A 14,953-nucleotide genomic window follows, 5' to 3' on the forward strand; every position below is an offset into this window, starting at 1 on the left:
GGGGGGAGGCACAAAAATAACTATATGGATCAAAATGTATTGCACAGAGCCTTTTTGAATGCAGAGTCAGAGCTTCATACCTGAATGATTGAGTGACAAAGTCGTTTTTCATCGTAGGCTGTGGGCTTTGTGTGCGGCCTTGACTTATTCTGTCCCCGAAGACGCTTGCCATCTGGTCTACCCTCAAAATTTTGTTTCAGCCTTTTAGGTTCAGGTTCCTCCAAAGAAGTCTCCTTTGAATCATCAACTGCATCACTTTCACTGGCTTTCTCTCTTTTTGAGCCCTGCCACTCTGAGTCTAACAACCCATGAAACTTGTCTTTGGTTGTAAGGAATCTGCAAACATAAGAAGATGATGAAAGAATCCTCCTGATAAATTTTGTTTTAAAAGTATGTGTGAAAACAGTCTGTGTGTCACTAAAGCATTTTAGTATGAACTATATTCACACTGGGGGAAAAAAGAGCATAATGGGAGTAAATTATGCTAAACTAGTAAGACCCTGTAGTCACTAGTAAGACCCTGGGTCACTGAAACACTGAAAAGCAAAGAGTTGAGGGCCTTCAAAAGCCTTTTTGCTGACAGTGTAACACTCTTTGCTTCATCAGACAAAGCAGCAGGAAGGCTGAAAATAAAGGCAGTAAGTCCTTACTACGCCACTGGGGGTTGCAAAGCCCCTGTTTCACCCCTACAGGGCCATATTTTTTAAGTTTTGTGTAAATGAGTTATTATCTCTTGTAGACACTTTCTACAGTTTTTTCACATAAATTCACACGAACATCTTAACAAGTTCAGATGCAGACAGCCTCCTTATAGTCACGTGCCTTGCTTGTGCTGTTTGCTCAGGTCAGATGGTCTGCTTTGTTCTTTCATAAACTCAAACACATGGTTATTTATTCAGCTATGCTTGCTCCCATCTTACTAACTGGCTTACGTTCATCATAAAAATCTGGCGTTATCTTCAGTCCCCTGACTCATGGCTGTCTCTTTTGAAAGTTGGAGAAAGATTGTTCTAATTTGCAGCTTCCCTCTCCTGAAATCTGTTGCAAAAACATATAAATGCGATTTCCACAGTTTTCTTAGTTATTAACAGTATCTTACTCTGGTTTGATCGCAGCTTCACCCTTTGCAGCCACGTCTGCCCTCTTCGAAACGTTCACCTCCTCCGCTGTTTCCATCACAGTCTCTCTTCCTGCAACATTTTAACACCTTTCTAATTAAACACTTCACAGGACCATTCAGCTCCCAATCCTACGTTAGGACACTTTATGCACACATTAAACCAGTTCAGGTACTGCCTTATTATCATAATCAGCTTGCCTGCTTTTCTCTGTGCTCCATATTTAACCTTACACTTCCACCAGTTAGCTTCCTCTTGTAGCTGAGTTAGACCACTTACCGATATACTGAGTAAACAACTTGCTCCAACCGTGAAGTTAAAAGACAACTGATGTACAGCACGTAGAAATCAAGTCAAAAGTTCCTGGGGGGTTTTTTCCACAACTGGACATGCACAACCCAGAATCGCGAGGAAACCGTTGTGCAGCACCTTAGATACGTCCGTGGTAAACCTGCTGCTCAACATTGGTTCCGCGAACCGCTTGCAAATCTTTCTCATTGCCTTTGAAATCCAGCACTCAGATTCACCTACTGGGCTGGAGTGTGACTAAGTAAAACAAATTAAAAATATACATGAAATGTTTTTATCGTTAGTCTTTGTCAATTTGGTCAAGTCTGTCGCGGCAGCCGGTTCACAAGGCCCTCGCTTTTTAGTTTAACTGACTATTGTTTATTTTAGACCGTATTATTGTTAGTCTTTAACCTTCTTCAATAATGTATCTATTTATATCCAGTTTTGTTATTTTGTGCAGTTTTCTTTCCTTTTGTTTTGACTGAACCATTTAAGAGCTAAAAACTTCGAATGACAATAAAATGTGTTATAAGCCTGCCTGATGTGGCTTTGATGCATTTGTTTGAGACATGAGATTTCTACATGCCTGTGATTCATATGCCCTCCAAAATTGATGTTTACATTGTAATATTTATTCAAACAAATAACAAATGCTGACAAATATCCTTTAAATTCTAATAATATATATTAAAAAGAGATTTGCATCATGGATGAAGAGCGGACAAATCTGCAGCAACTGTGTGATGCTGTCATTTCAAAATGGACCAAAATCTCAGAGGAATCTGTGTCATGCTGTTCTGAAGGGAAAAAAAGAGGGTCCAAGTTGGTATTTGCAAAGTGTGCCTAACAAAGTTGTATGGTGAGTGTAAATGGAGATCTTTGCTCCAGTCATTTAACTAAAAGAAAAACCCATTTTCTTAATGACTCTTACCATGTGTTGGTTTTAAAATGGCCCAAAAGTCTTCTTCAGTGCTTAAAAACAAACATCACATAAGTCATTCCATAACTTTACCTGTGAATGAAACATTCAGTCAAATGTATTTCATCTTTTGCATTTTTTTTTATTCCAAGACAGCGTATTGATGGATTAAAACACCTGGTATTTGAGCTGAAACATTACATAATGGGTAATCCACTGACAATTTCCTTTTACTCATTAGCTTCAAATGTAATTCCATGTCCCCAGACCTTCAACTTATTATTTTTACTGCTTTAATTACTTTTGTGAGACTAGAAGAAAATCACAGGCACAATGTTTAGATTTCAATACTGGAATTAAGTTTGGGATATTAAAAGAGCTCAATCATATTATCTCTGAACATAAAACCTGATTATTCTTAAGTCAAAAAGATGAAAAAGTATCAGCCAACACTGTCTGACAGGCAGCAAGCTACACTCATTCTTCTGGTGAGGCAGAAAGTTTTTCTATTTTTGCGGCAAACCGCTTTCGACTTGAATCGAGGATGTTGATGCCATTCTTCTGGAAGTCATAGCCCAACCTTCTCAGTTCCTCTAGTCGCCCTGTAATGTTTTGTGTGCTGTAGTCCAAAACTTTGGGCTTTTCCAGTATCTGCTTCATTGTTATTCCTCCTTTTAAAAGACAGTCTAGTTTAGAGCTCAGAGTGTCAGGCCCAATGTAGAGGATCATCGGATAGTTGATGATCAGTTTTTTAACATCAGCTTTCCGACAGCCAAGTGCGGTCATCTTCTGCTCCAGGCTGTTGAAATTCTTTTTCAGGTACTCGTTGGAAAGGTCCAGAATTTCTGCCCCGTGGCCTTGAAGAAGAGCCAGCAGTTCTGAATCACTCAACTTAAGTGATGCTTTCAGGTTGTCGATGTTTGTCTTGACTCTCTTAGTGCTTCTGATTAGAATGTAAAGATTTCTTGTTATGACCATTTTTGCAAACTGCTCTGGGTTACTTCCACCGAGCTCTGTGCAGATATCTTCCAGAAACTCCACCATTTGCTTGTTGAGCTCTAAGCTGTTGGAGAATGTCCGCGGTGCTGTGGTCAGCAGCCGGTGGAGATCTTTGGCATTTAGTCCCAGTGAGACCAGATAATCTATGTTCTTTTCCAAGTTGTCGTTATCACTGGAGCGGAAAAACGACTCAGGTGAGCGATCCAGGATGCTTACGATTTCTGCGTCTGTCTGGAAGATGTTTCTCCACAGCTGCCAGCGTTGTTCCAAGTGTTCGATGGAGCGAGTGATGGCTCGGGGATAACGGGATATTATGCTAGCAATGACTTTGCGGCCGGCACCTTTTCCTTGCAGGAACTGAGCGAGGCCGTTCTCATTAGTGAAGGTTTTACGAAGCACCCCAGGCTGACGCTGGCGTGCCATCCTCACGTCAACTCCCATGAGGTTCAAGTTCTCGAGCAGAGATTCATTCTCCGGGTTTACCGGCGGCTTTGTTTCAGTACTTCCTGTCGAAGTACTGTAAAGCCTTCTGGGGAAGCAGGCTGATGCAAAATGTATTGGAGTGAAGCCAAAAAAGCTGTGCTGCAATGTCACCGATCGCTGCACAGTGAGGAGGGCTCTCACTCCAGGAACTCCTGCCATTTTTATTGAGGAGGGTCACACTGAAACATCACTGCAATTCAGACAAGAAAAAAACAGACATGTTAATATACAGTCATGAAAAGACAGTTTTCACAGCTGCAGTCCTGTGAAAAACTAATCAAACCCCACTGGTTAACAGCTGTAGAAACACCTTTATAATCAGTAAGTTGGAGTGACTGTTTTCTGTGTGACTTTATCAGTCTCTCACTACATTGTAGAGGAATTTTGGAGGTGGTGGAGGTGGTGGAGCCCCCCCCACAGCACTTCAGTCAGGCCAAGGTCTGGGCTTTAACTGGGCCACCACGGCACCTTGATTCTTCTCTTTTTCAGACATTCTGTTGTAGATGCTGCTGCTATACTTGAGATCATTGTCCTGCAGCATGACCCAGTTCGGGCCAAGCTTTAGCTTTCAGAGAGATCCTGGAAAAATTGCGGCATTGTGTTAACACACACCTGAATGCTCCGGACCAGCAAATTGCCAAAAACTCATGCAATCATGCATTTGATAAGCAGCACCTAGCTACTACAAACCCTCTTAATTCCTATGGAAGTAATAAGGGTGTACTTAAGTTTTTTCACAGCACTTTTGCTAAATTAAAAAAAAAAGGCTTTAATATAATTAAAGAAAAGCCAAGAAACAAAAAGAAAAGCCACTTGGCCAAAAAAGATGCAGACAGGTAACTGGTGAGTACATCTATTATCAGATGCTATTAGTAAGATATGATTGGTTTACTTTTGGATATGGTAATTTACAAATATATGAATCTTTAGTGAAACCATTAAGACATTGGTATATTAATCTTTTTCTTTGCTAATCTGATTTGCTGACACACCGCTCCAAGCTTACACCAGTAACAGAAACTTTCCAAACAAGTATTCTTAAACTTAGTTGTGAACTGCTTGATACTGGCCATTTACTAGTTATTTACTACATAATGCGTACGTTACTTTGGCAAAGTTATTTACGTTAGTAATACAAAGGGAAGCTTTTATTTATTCGCCCGGGAATTACTAACTGAAGAGTCCAACCAAAACACACAGTCGTTTCTGTTTAGCGGTGTACAATATCTTATCAGTAATAGCCCTTTAAGTACCAGTCTGCTTTAAAAAGTATTAAAAACATACCAAAAGCCAACATTTCTTCCATGCCGGTAACGTGAACTCCAAGAACTCTCGCGAGATTTTTCTTCTTCGTTATATTTATTGGCTGTAGGTTAAATGACAAAATAATACGATAGCGACACAACTGGTATGGTGGAGTTTGTGCCAAACACCACCTCACATCTTCTGAAACATGTTTTTTCCTCAGATAATGTAATACAGTGTAAGTTTCGTTATTTTCGTTCTTTTTTTTTTTGCTGTTGGCTATATTGCTAACACTCCGTTTAACTTTATTTTTAATTAGGTTTTCCAGCCATTGCCTTTTTCAGCCTCATATTTTGTTGACAGTGATTAATTTTTTTCTGTTAGTGTTTTTCTGTGTGTTTAAATCAGAGACTTCTCACCTGTTCCTTGTCATTTCTGCACATTTCCTCTGAAATCTGTAGAGCCATTGCCTTTATACTGATTTATAACCACTAGATGGAAGCAAAGATCTTCTATTTGAGAGAATAGAACATATAAACCAATGACAGGTGAAGTGAATAACGTTACAGTGCCATATTCTGCTAGGAAATCTTGGCATTGGTGTGGATCTTACATTGACATGTACCAAACATCTGCTTACTGTTGCAGAACAAGCACACTCAAATGACAACAGAGCCTTTCACTGGCAGCAGATTCCACCAGCATGGCTCACCTCAGAAACTGTGCATAATTTGATAAACTTAGGTGTCTAAGGATTTAATCAGACCTCCAAATGACACACATTCCCACCTGAACCTGATCCACAGGTGTCCCACCTCACAGTCCACAGGACCAGAAAGCACAGGATACCAAGTAGTTCAATGTTAATTCTCCAAAACATCAGAGCTTTTAGGACGATCCACACAATATTACACAGATGACATCTTAATATTGTGAATGGTTGGTGTAAGGACGGTAGGCGGGATTTTAGAAAAACTTAGGCCATTTTCCCAGTTTCCCCTAATTTCTATTAATATTGCTCAATATCAATTTTCAAACATTAAATTGATTTTTTTTTAATTCTTTTTAATTCACTACATTCTCAATCAAATTAATGTATTTCCTTACCATTAGTCAAATTTAAAGACATGGTTTAATTAAAATTAACCTTCAAAAATGTATGGTCTGTGTGCATCGAGAATTTTTCCTTTCTTAGTTTGATAAAAACCTGAATTTTTCACAAACAATTTGAGGGACATCTCCATGGAGATGACCCCTGAATAAGTGCTTTTCTGCTTTGCACATACTGTACATTCTAAATTACAGTGTGCTCAGTCACTAGTGAAGCTCTCGGAGAGCAATGACATTTTTCAGTAACCTGGGAAGCTTCAATTACATAATAAAAACACAGCATTATAGAGGACTGGACTGTTGTTACAGGCATCAATAGTTAATTCTGTCTCAGCTAGCAGATGCTCTCGTACAAGCTACAAGAGGACACTTACCATGTGTTATGATTCACAGCCTACCACTGATAAACGTACTGACCCAGTGCGTCTCTTTACTGATGAGTCCCCCCACTTATGCATATTTTAATGCATGACACTGATATTGTCATTATGCAAATACACATTGCTCTGCTGCTCTAAGACTGAAGTGAGCTCCATCGCAACAGCTGGGCAACTGGAGTCTCGATTCAAATTCGTCTCACACATCCACAGGTCACAGTTACATTTGCATTTGCACACCTGCATTTTTCTTAAACCTATCCAAAGTATTTTACGGACCCTTATGGTCTTTGTGTCTGTCTTTTAATTACTTATACTCTATGGCAGACAATAAAGAGAGGTTATAAGACACCATAAATGGTAAGAGTGGTTCAATCTGATCTACGCTGCTATTGTATTTGAAACAGAGACATTCCCACGTGTTGCTGAGCTTCCAGCTTTCTTGTTGCACTTAACTAACCCTACTGGAGTGTGAAATATATATTTTTTAGCCCCCATAAAAGTTATTTGGCCTCATAAGAGATTACAAGATGCCAAGATAGATCATACATGTTTTGGTAATACAAAGTCACGTGAAGTTTTCACAGGACTTTATCAGTCCCTTACAACACTGAAGAGGTAGTATACCCTTACTGTTTCCATAGGAATTAAGTGGGCAAGTGGCAGCCAAGTGCTGCTAATCTCTAACAAGTATGGCTTGTTTGGATGGACTGTCAGAAGAAAACCTCTTCTCTCTAAAAAGACCAAAGTGGAGATCTATGGCTATAATGCACAACACCATGTTTGGTGAAAGCCAAGTACAGCATGTCAGCACACCACTTACTGTCAAGCACGGTGGTGGATAGGCCATGATTTGGCTTGTTTTTGCAGCCATGTCCTCATATTTACATGTTGGGTTTATGAAGCATAACACAAAGTCTCCTTTGTGTAATAAAATTTAGAATACTTTGAGCAGAATGAAGTATAAGGATGAAGAAAAGCCTTTAAAAAAATGTAATCATATGAGGATCTCAGAAGGTGAAACTATATTACACTTCTGGGCTATAAATACACTTTAATTTAAAAAAAAAAAGCTGTAGCACTGGATGTGATGATAATCTAGATTAGTTAAGGCTCCTTTTCATCTTTTTTCCACCATATGTATTTAAAGTGTTATAAGAAAAATGGTTCAGAGTGGTTTCATTTTACTTTTCAGTATCTAGATGTTTCTATCATTTTAATTCTAACAGCCTTTGTTCACCACCCTCTGACTTATAAATATAGCATGCATGCTGTTCATTTGTTGAGCTTGTCTTGGTAAAGTCACTTGGGTAATTGTAGACTCTGTATACTCCCTGAGTGAATCAATAATTCAGAGGCTGACGAAACTTTCAAAAGTTCCTGCAGACGCTGGTGCTCAAACAGCAAGCTTTCACAGGTGAGATCAGGCTGGTGAGAATGTCCAAAAGAAGATGGGTGGAATTCAAAATCTGCCAGACAATAAGCTGTTCAGCCCCCGTCAGCCGAAGACACAGAGCATCTTCTCCCGCTGCTGCTGCTGCTGCTACTGCTACTACTGGTATGTTTCTGGAAGTATAAGGGAAAGTTTAATATTTTATAATTCTACAGGAATATTTTAGCCTGGATGTTAGAACAAGAAATCTTCGAATGAAACTGAGGCAAAACGCTTAGGTAGGATATTTGTTTAAGACTGGACTGGCCTGCAAATAAAAAGGGAATAAATGTTGGTCCACCTGGACTTTAATCTCAGGGAAATTGAAATAAAATGTAACAGTGTAATGAAATAATCAAAGAGTATGAAATAATAAAACTGGCTAAAATTTGTTAGTCTTACATGTGCAGTTTGAGGCATGCCCTGGGGAAATATGGAGTTTAAGCAAACATGTAAGAAATAATCTCCAGATTTCTAAAATCCCAGCAAAGACCCCTATGAATTACTACCCACATCTCCTATTAGCTCACTGGTGATCAAATAAAAACTTTAAAGAAAGAAGATTAGTTCATCTAACAATCAAGCCACAAAGTTTATATTATCGCTGACTTATTTGGGGGAAAATGACAGGAAAGATAAAAGGCCTTTAGTTTGCCAGGAATACACTACTTTAATTAAATATAAACTATTTTAAGACTGAAGATCAATCCCACATGGAGGCTGTGAGTAAAATATTGCCTGTCCATTTATTTTAATCATCCCCATCTGTCCTAGAAACCGATGCCAGTCTCTCATATTACCTGCAGCACCATTCAGCTGAGACAGCTCACGTGCTTCCTCTTTAACATATGGCAGCACTCTTGGTGATGCAGCCCATTCAAACGCCATGCTGGAGAATGCGAGGTGACAGCTGGATCCTTTATTAGCAGCAAACATCTTTGATATGAAAATATTCTGTGTTTAAAAAAGAAAACTCAACTGGGACAGCTCTGGCAACCTCTCCTCCTCGCCTGTTACCATAGAAACTGAGCAGACTTTACAAGCAGACTTCAGACTGCAGAGAATGAAGGGAACTGTATGGGATTGTAGTCAAATATGGTGACGGGATTATTAATAATTAGCACTAAATGTATTATTTTTGCATTAAATAATCTTTTACATCGTGAGAAATTCAGCACACTTTTCTGTAATGACTCTACAAATTCACAAATTTCTTTCAAACCACAAAGAGAGAGAAAAAAAGAGAATCATAAATTATGGAGAAAAGTGGTTTGTTTGGATTTAAAGCAGTCAGGAAGTGTTTCATCACCACCCTCAACGGTAGACGCCAACTAAATGCATTTTTATGAGATACTTATGTGGGTACAAATGGAGAGACGTGTATTTTATTTTGATAGCATCTGGCCTTTGCCTCCGTTATTTTATCAGTCAAGATATATTTATAGAAGACAGATTCAAAGCTACCCAATAGGATCAGGGGCATTCAAGTGGCAGGGAGTGAAACTGGTTTGAATATGCTGGATAATTGTTTCACAAAGTGAAAAAAAATGGACAAAAAAGTAACATTTATATTAAAGGCTTATGTGGTTTCATGGTGAACAAGTTATTAAATCATAATATACTTAGTGTCTAAAGTAAATGTACTTATTATATAGAATATCACTTTTCAGAATCATGTATATATTGGATCATAATTTCTGATTCACTGATTTGTATATCACTTTATGAGTGCAAAGTACAGTAGTTGCAAAGAAAATATGGTAAAGTAGAAGCAGAATGTAGCTGTACATAGAAATACTTAATATGCTCTCATCCACTGGGCATCATTAAGCTTTACAGTACTCTGGTCCAAAGGCATTAGCGGGGCATGCCCAAGAACAGGATACACAGTGGTTAAAATTAGTTAGAGTAAATCTATCCACTGTTTTTGGATACAGGGTTATACTTTTACTTTAATTATTATTTTGTTTTTGTTGTTTAGATATATACTAAAACTGTGTTGAATAAATTGTCATGTCACTCCTTCTTTTACTCAAAGTCAGAATCAGAGCTTGACAGTGACATAATTTTTTCAAATTAATTAGCTGGAAGTTGAATTTGGTATTCCCACCTCACCTGAAAACAAGTTTCTGTGAGAAAATTCAGCAACCATGCGAGAACTTGTGTAAGAAAACACTTTCATTTTTCAGTAGGTGGAGGTTTGCAATAAATAACAGATTCTGGTCATCAGCCAACAGACTTTTTAATGACAATATATATACACATATATCAAAATGTAATTTTTAACTTAGATTTTTTATAAATGAATTAAAGTATTTAAAAAAACTTTTTCTAGTATTGTGTGGTCATACCAAAAAGTGATCACCTGCCAAAATATGATTTCCTGTATTTGCCTGCTGTTAGTGACTTGATGGGCTATAATCTGTCAAACATTCCTGACACTACCGGTATTTGGGAGTTGTGGTCACTTTTCCACAATGTTACTTTTATATATCTTTTACTTATCCAGGAGTAAAAGTCCCGCTAACAATAAACATGTCTTTTTAAAGAGAGATATGGCTAAGAGGACAGCAGAAATAGTAACAACATAACATAATAGTTCTATATAGAAATTTGAAGTGGTAAAAAAAGACGATCTTGTTTTGCACGGTATTTCTGACTGAGCGTGAACGCACCACCGTTTGGCTGCCAGTGGGCGTGACTGTGAAGGCATCTACACTACGTCATCATTACTGGGTCTCATGTTTACGTGGAAAACATGGCGGCGGACTACCAACAAGGAGACAGCTAGTTAATGCCAGTGGAAGTCTCTGGGAGCGAGCCACGAGTCATATAGAGAGAGGGACATTTAGCGGTTAGCTTTTAAATTTCTCTCGCGGATACTTCGCATGAGGCAGTTTCTCTGTTTGTTTAGCCACAGGGACTGCGGGGATGGAAGACGAGGAGAGGCAAAAGAAGCTGGAGGCCGGCAAAGCAAAGGTATGATTCTCAGTTTTGGTGCTAGCACAACTCACTGACACTACTCTCATTACTCTGAAGTAGCGACTTAATGCTGTCGACAACTTGTTTTGTCGCGGCCGGGGTCTGTCAGACGCTTTTGCCCCCCCTCCCTTCCTTTCATTTTACGCTATCAGCTGTCGGACTCCGCAAACATGCGCCCTGCTTCGCACTGACAGCCGGGCATGGGGCGGGCGGGGTTGGGGTGGTTAGCATAGCCGCTGCTAGTCTCCTTTGTCATGCTGCATGTCTGCACTTACTAAAGTGTTTCCTTTTACTTTCCCGAAACCGACGTGCAGGTGTGCGCAGGCCACATTGCCACCCGGGATTTATAAACGCCACCTGAAGTGACACTGACTGACAGGCTGGTGTAACAGGATTTACAGGACATAACCCCACTGGCTAGAACCAGCATTGCCTCACACGCCAAACTTGTGCTTTATTAGCTCTCTTCTAGAAACGATAGCATCCACAAACTGGATCAACGTTTATATTAATCGACAGTGACACGGTACGCACTGCTCTTTCAGTTTTGGCTCGTGGTGCTTGTGGATGACCTTGCAGGAGCTCTGTTATCTGTTTTTATAGCCTGTATAACCCAAACATCTTGCGGGGGATGTGTTTTATCAAAAAAGATGTTTTCAAAGAGATCTTAGCAACATAATTACAAGCTGGCCAGACCAGCCTGTGGTGAGCATCTTCTTTCATATCATGAATACACCAGTGTCATGCTGCAAGCATGTGGATAATTAGATAAAGCGTATGTACAGTTGAGTGTTGCACTGTAGCCCTGAATGTTGCATTTTTATACATTCTTTCTTCAGCTGTCTGGATGCAAAAGCATATATACAAATAAGTTGATGCAGAGGCTTCTTAACAATCTTAATAATATTTAAGGAAAATCTTATTTGGAATGTTACCTGTCTAGTTTTCACGATCCTACTCTAAAGGTTCAGATGTGGGTCCAGTGTTAGATTTCATGGTGTATGCCAGTTGTTATGGACGTTGAAGCTGGGGAAAGCTTTGGGATGAATGTCGTTACTTATTTGACTGGAGTTATTTTAAGTTGCAAATTTTAAGACTGGAACATCAGCCTGAGCCATTAGATTGAGACCAAATGTTTATAAAGTGAAGCACTTGTGTATTTCTAAAAATATTACCGTGCAGCATAGAGCTGGGCGATATGAGATTTTTTCATATCACGATATGTCTTTTTCATTTCAGTCGATAACGATATCTATCACGATATAAGCCAAATAACTATATTTGTAAGATTTAAATGTGCCGTTGCTCACAAGTAAAATGTGAAATAATCAGCAGCTTGTTTTGATTTAAATATTTATTTCTCATAATAAGTTCAACAGGGTAGATGTACTTAAGGAACATGAGACTTTTTCAGATAAATAAAGGCAAATATTGCAAACTACACAAAAGGCAGCCGCTAAAGCGTTTAAGTTTCAAAATAGAACAAACGAAACAGACTAAATTGTCAATTCCACTTAGAAATAAAATATTAATTCTAAAAATAAATCTTAGTTTGTTTTACAGAAGAACAGACAAAACTGACTAACTTTTGTCAATATCAAATAAACTGAGAACTAAAAGGAAATTCTCAATCTCTCCTTGTTGTATAGCTGAGCTTTTCAAACAGTTTTAACAGTTACTTTAGTCTGACAAAAGCCGAATGACGAATTAGCGCTTCCAGTCAGAGACTGAGGCTACGTCCACACGTACACGGGTATTTTTGAAAACGGAGATTTTCCGTTTTCGTTTTAAAAAATAATCCCGTCCACACATAAAGGGAGAAATGAAGGAAAACGCTGCTATGTACATGCCAAAGCAACAGGTGGCGCTAGATTCCTAACCGTGCAGAAATGTTGGCCAATCAGAAGTCTAGAAGCCTCGGTGGGAAAAAGTAAACAAAGCTGCGGCATAGAAGCAGAACCGAGTCAGTGTGACGCATGCACCAGTTTATTGTATTTCCAGACTTGTTTTCGGCACATTTACAGTGCACGCTACTCTGTTTTTTTGTCAGACTTGAAATAGCCGAAATACCTTCACACTACGGAACTTCTTTGGCTCTTCCATTCGACATCATCTGTTTTCTCTTAAGGTCACGCTCGGTTGATTTTTCTAGTCGGCACACTCATTTCCTCCATTACCCGCTGGCTGCTTCCCAAACAAACACACGTGCGGCTTGGCACTTGTGCTGTACGTAACAAGTCACGCGACTGACGCTGCGGCTGTGATTGGTTCGGCTCTGCGCTACTTAGTTTGGATTGGCTGACCTTTTTTTTTTTTTCTGAGGACAAGAGCGGCGAGGTCTATCGCGATAGCTTAATTTCTCTATCGAGTGAAAGTTATATCGCGATACATACCGTTATCGTTCTATCGCCCAGCTCTAGTGCAGCACAATCTTGTAAAATCTTGTAAAGAGATTGTATCTGCAATCTTTGTACATAGGTCATGTGTTTATATATCTATTTATTTTTGTATTTTCCTTCTAGTGTGGGAAATAGGATCCTTAGGTTTGATTACGTCTTCTCTTTTACTCCATGAGGGCCCTAATGAGAATGAGTCTCTACGAACTAAATTGTCGAGTCAGAAAGTGTCAAAACTGCTTAAATCAGGCGGTCTCTTAAAGGGAAATCCAGCCTCTTTCCATCCAGATGCTGCAGAGAAACATTCAGCATGCTGGTTTTTAAATTGCTTGAGCTCTCTGGTTTTTGCACCGCAGGGGAGACCGTCTCCCGGGTTATGACTTTGGTATTTTGGTTTATAAAAAGGCCCCTCTGTGGTGCAGGCTGTTTTTTTTTCACACAATGCCAAATCACAATGTCCTCATGCAGTGAAGAAACCTCATGACATAATGTTTAACAGGGACTTCCAGGGCTGAGTCAGTCTATAAGCTGTGGGGAGTGTTTACATTGTCTTCTGGCTTCCTCAATTTATGAAAAAACATTATTTTTTTTCATGTATTTCCTGCCTCCTGAAAAAGATGGTGCATTTCTGAAATCAGGTGAAGGAAAAGTTGATGTTGATATCTGAGTGAAAGGTAAACTGTCTGTCATCTATTGTGTAGCTCGTAGCAGGCGAGTGCCTACTGAGTCATACCAGACAATAAGCAAAGTGAATATTGTGGGCCGGTGTTGCCAGGCTTTTGTTTCAGGCTGTTGTGCGCAGATGCTTTGTTCATGTTTTGCTACAAAATGGAGCACACTGACAAGCGTGTTACTGGCATTCTGGTTTTATTCATTCAAGACTTTCACTGAGTTCTTCAGTTACATGAGTAGCATCTTCTTAGGCTCCCTGTATGAAAAACACTGCGCTGACTGCACTAATGTACTCAGGGTGGTGTAAGATTTTCTGTTGGGTTATAGAAAGCCATGAACTCAGATATGGCACCTGTTCCTACACTTACTTTCTGCAAATCCCTCCCAATTTTCAGATCCAAACGTCACCTCATGTCACTTTGTAGTTGTGGGTAAATTATCTGTCTGTAGATATATCTGTCAGATGAAGAGTTTCTTTGTTTGTTTCCCTCCAATTAAGATTGAAGCTTATTATATCTCCTTTTTTATGCTTACAGAGGTGTGCATTTCCACTGAATGAAAGTACCTTCTTCGTGTTGTTTGGCACCCTGGTCTTTGGGATCAGTAGTACGTTGAACAGAGCTGATTTTTAATGAAACATCAGGGAATAATTTGGCTCAGGGGATGCTCATAATTCATAAAGGATTCTATGTGTATTTGTTTGTCTGCTTCTCCGATATGCAGCTATGCAACCTCAGGCTCTTTCTGCAGAATGAAGAATCACTGATATGTGTTTGTACTTTTGACAGATGAATACTGATGATTATCCACAAATAAAAAAGCAATACTACTATCTTAAAACATTTTATGCATCAGATATCTTTTAGAAGATTTATAGAATGTGTTTTTTCAGCCCTGGAGAGACAACATGCTGAACTACGTGTAAAGGA

General features: G+C 39.2%; 3 protein-coding genes across 6 annotated transcripts in view; 1 reads left to right on the forward strand and 2 right to left on the reverse strand.

The window, feature by feature from the left end:
* The window catches only part of dus3l (dihydrouridine synthase 3-like (S. cerevisiae)), a 6,839-nt gene extending 5,265 nt beyond the window's left edge, over window positions 1-1,574 (reverse strand). The window contains exons 1-3 of the mRNA XM_014335239.2: window positions 1,398-1,574; window positions 1,100-1,190; window positions 81-336 (exon numbers count right to left, since the gene is read on the reverse strand). Coding sequence (XP_014190725.1) covers window positions 81-336; window positions 1,100-1,176 — 333 coding nt within the window. The 5' untranslated portion in view covers window positions 1,177-1,190; window positions 1,398-1,574. The remainder of the gene's footprint in view (window positions 1-80; window positions 337-1,099; window positions 1,191-1,397) is intronic.
* Window positions 1,575-2,143: 569 nt separating this feature from the next.
* Window positions 2,144-5,172, reverse strand: LOC102310962 (transcription termination factor 1, mitochondrial). Its single transcript, XM_005927538.2, has 2 exons — window positions 5,095-5,172; window positions 2,144-4,000 (listed from the first exon to the last, which is right to left on the reverse strand). The coding sequence occupies exon 2, from the start codon at window positions 3,967-3,969 to the stop codon at window positions 2,806-2,808; it is 1,164 nt and encodes a 387-aa protein (XP_005927600.1). The 5' UTR covers window positions 3,970-4,000; window positions 5,095-5,172; the 3' UTR covers window positions 2,144-2,805.
* A 5,530-nt stretch (window positions 5,173-10,702) lies between these two features.
* The window catches only part of akap9 (A kinase (PRKA) anchor protein 9), a 66,446-nt gene continuing 62,195 nt past the window's right edge, over window positions 10,703-14,953 (forward strand). For all 4 annotated transcript variants that reach the window (XM_005927539.1, XM_005927542.1, XM_005927540.1 and 1 more), the window contains exon 1: window positions 10,703-10,953. In XM_005927539.1, coding sequence (XP_005927601.1) covers window positions 10,906-10,953 — 48 coding nt within the window. In that variant the 5' untranslated portion in view covers window positions 10,703-10,905. The remainder of the gene's footprint in view (window positions 10,954-14,953) is intronic.

The sequence above is a fragment of the Haplochromis burtoni genome, unplaced genomic scaffold (assembly GCF_018398535.1).
Source record: "Haplochromis burtoni strain Fernald_Lab_line unplaced genomic scaffold, NCSU_Asbu1 Contig_90, whole genome shotgun sequence".
Lineage (NCBI taxonomy): Eukaryota > Metazoa > Chordata > Actinopteri > Cichliformes > Cichlidae > Haplochromis > Haplochromis burtoni.

Excerpts from the sequence above, each read along its gene's own strand:
- LOC102310962 (XM_005927538.2), bottom strand. The coding sequence starts at position 3,969 with ATGGCAGGAGTTCCTGGAGTGAGAGCCCTCCTCACTGTGCAGCGATCG.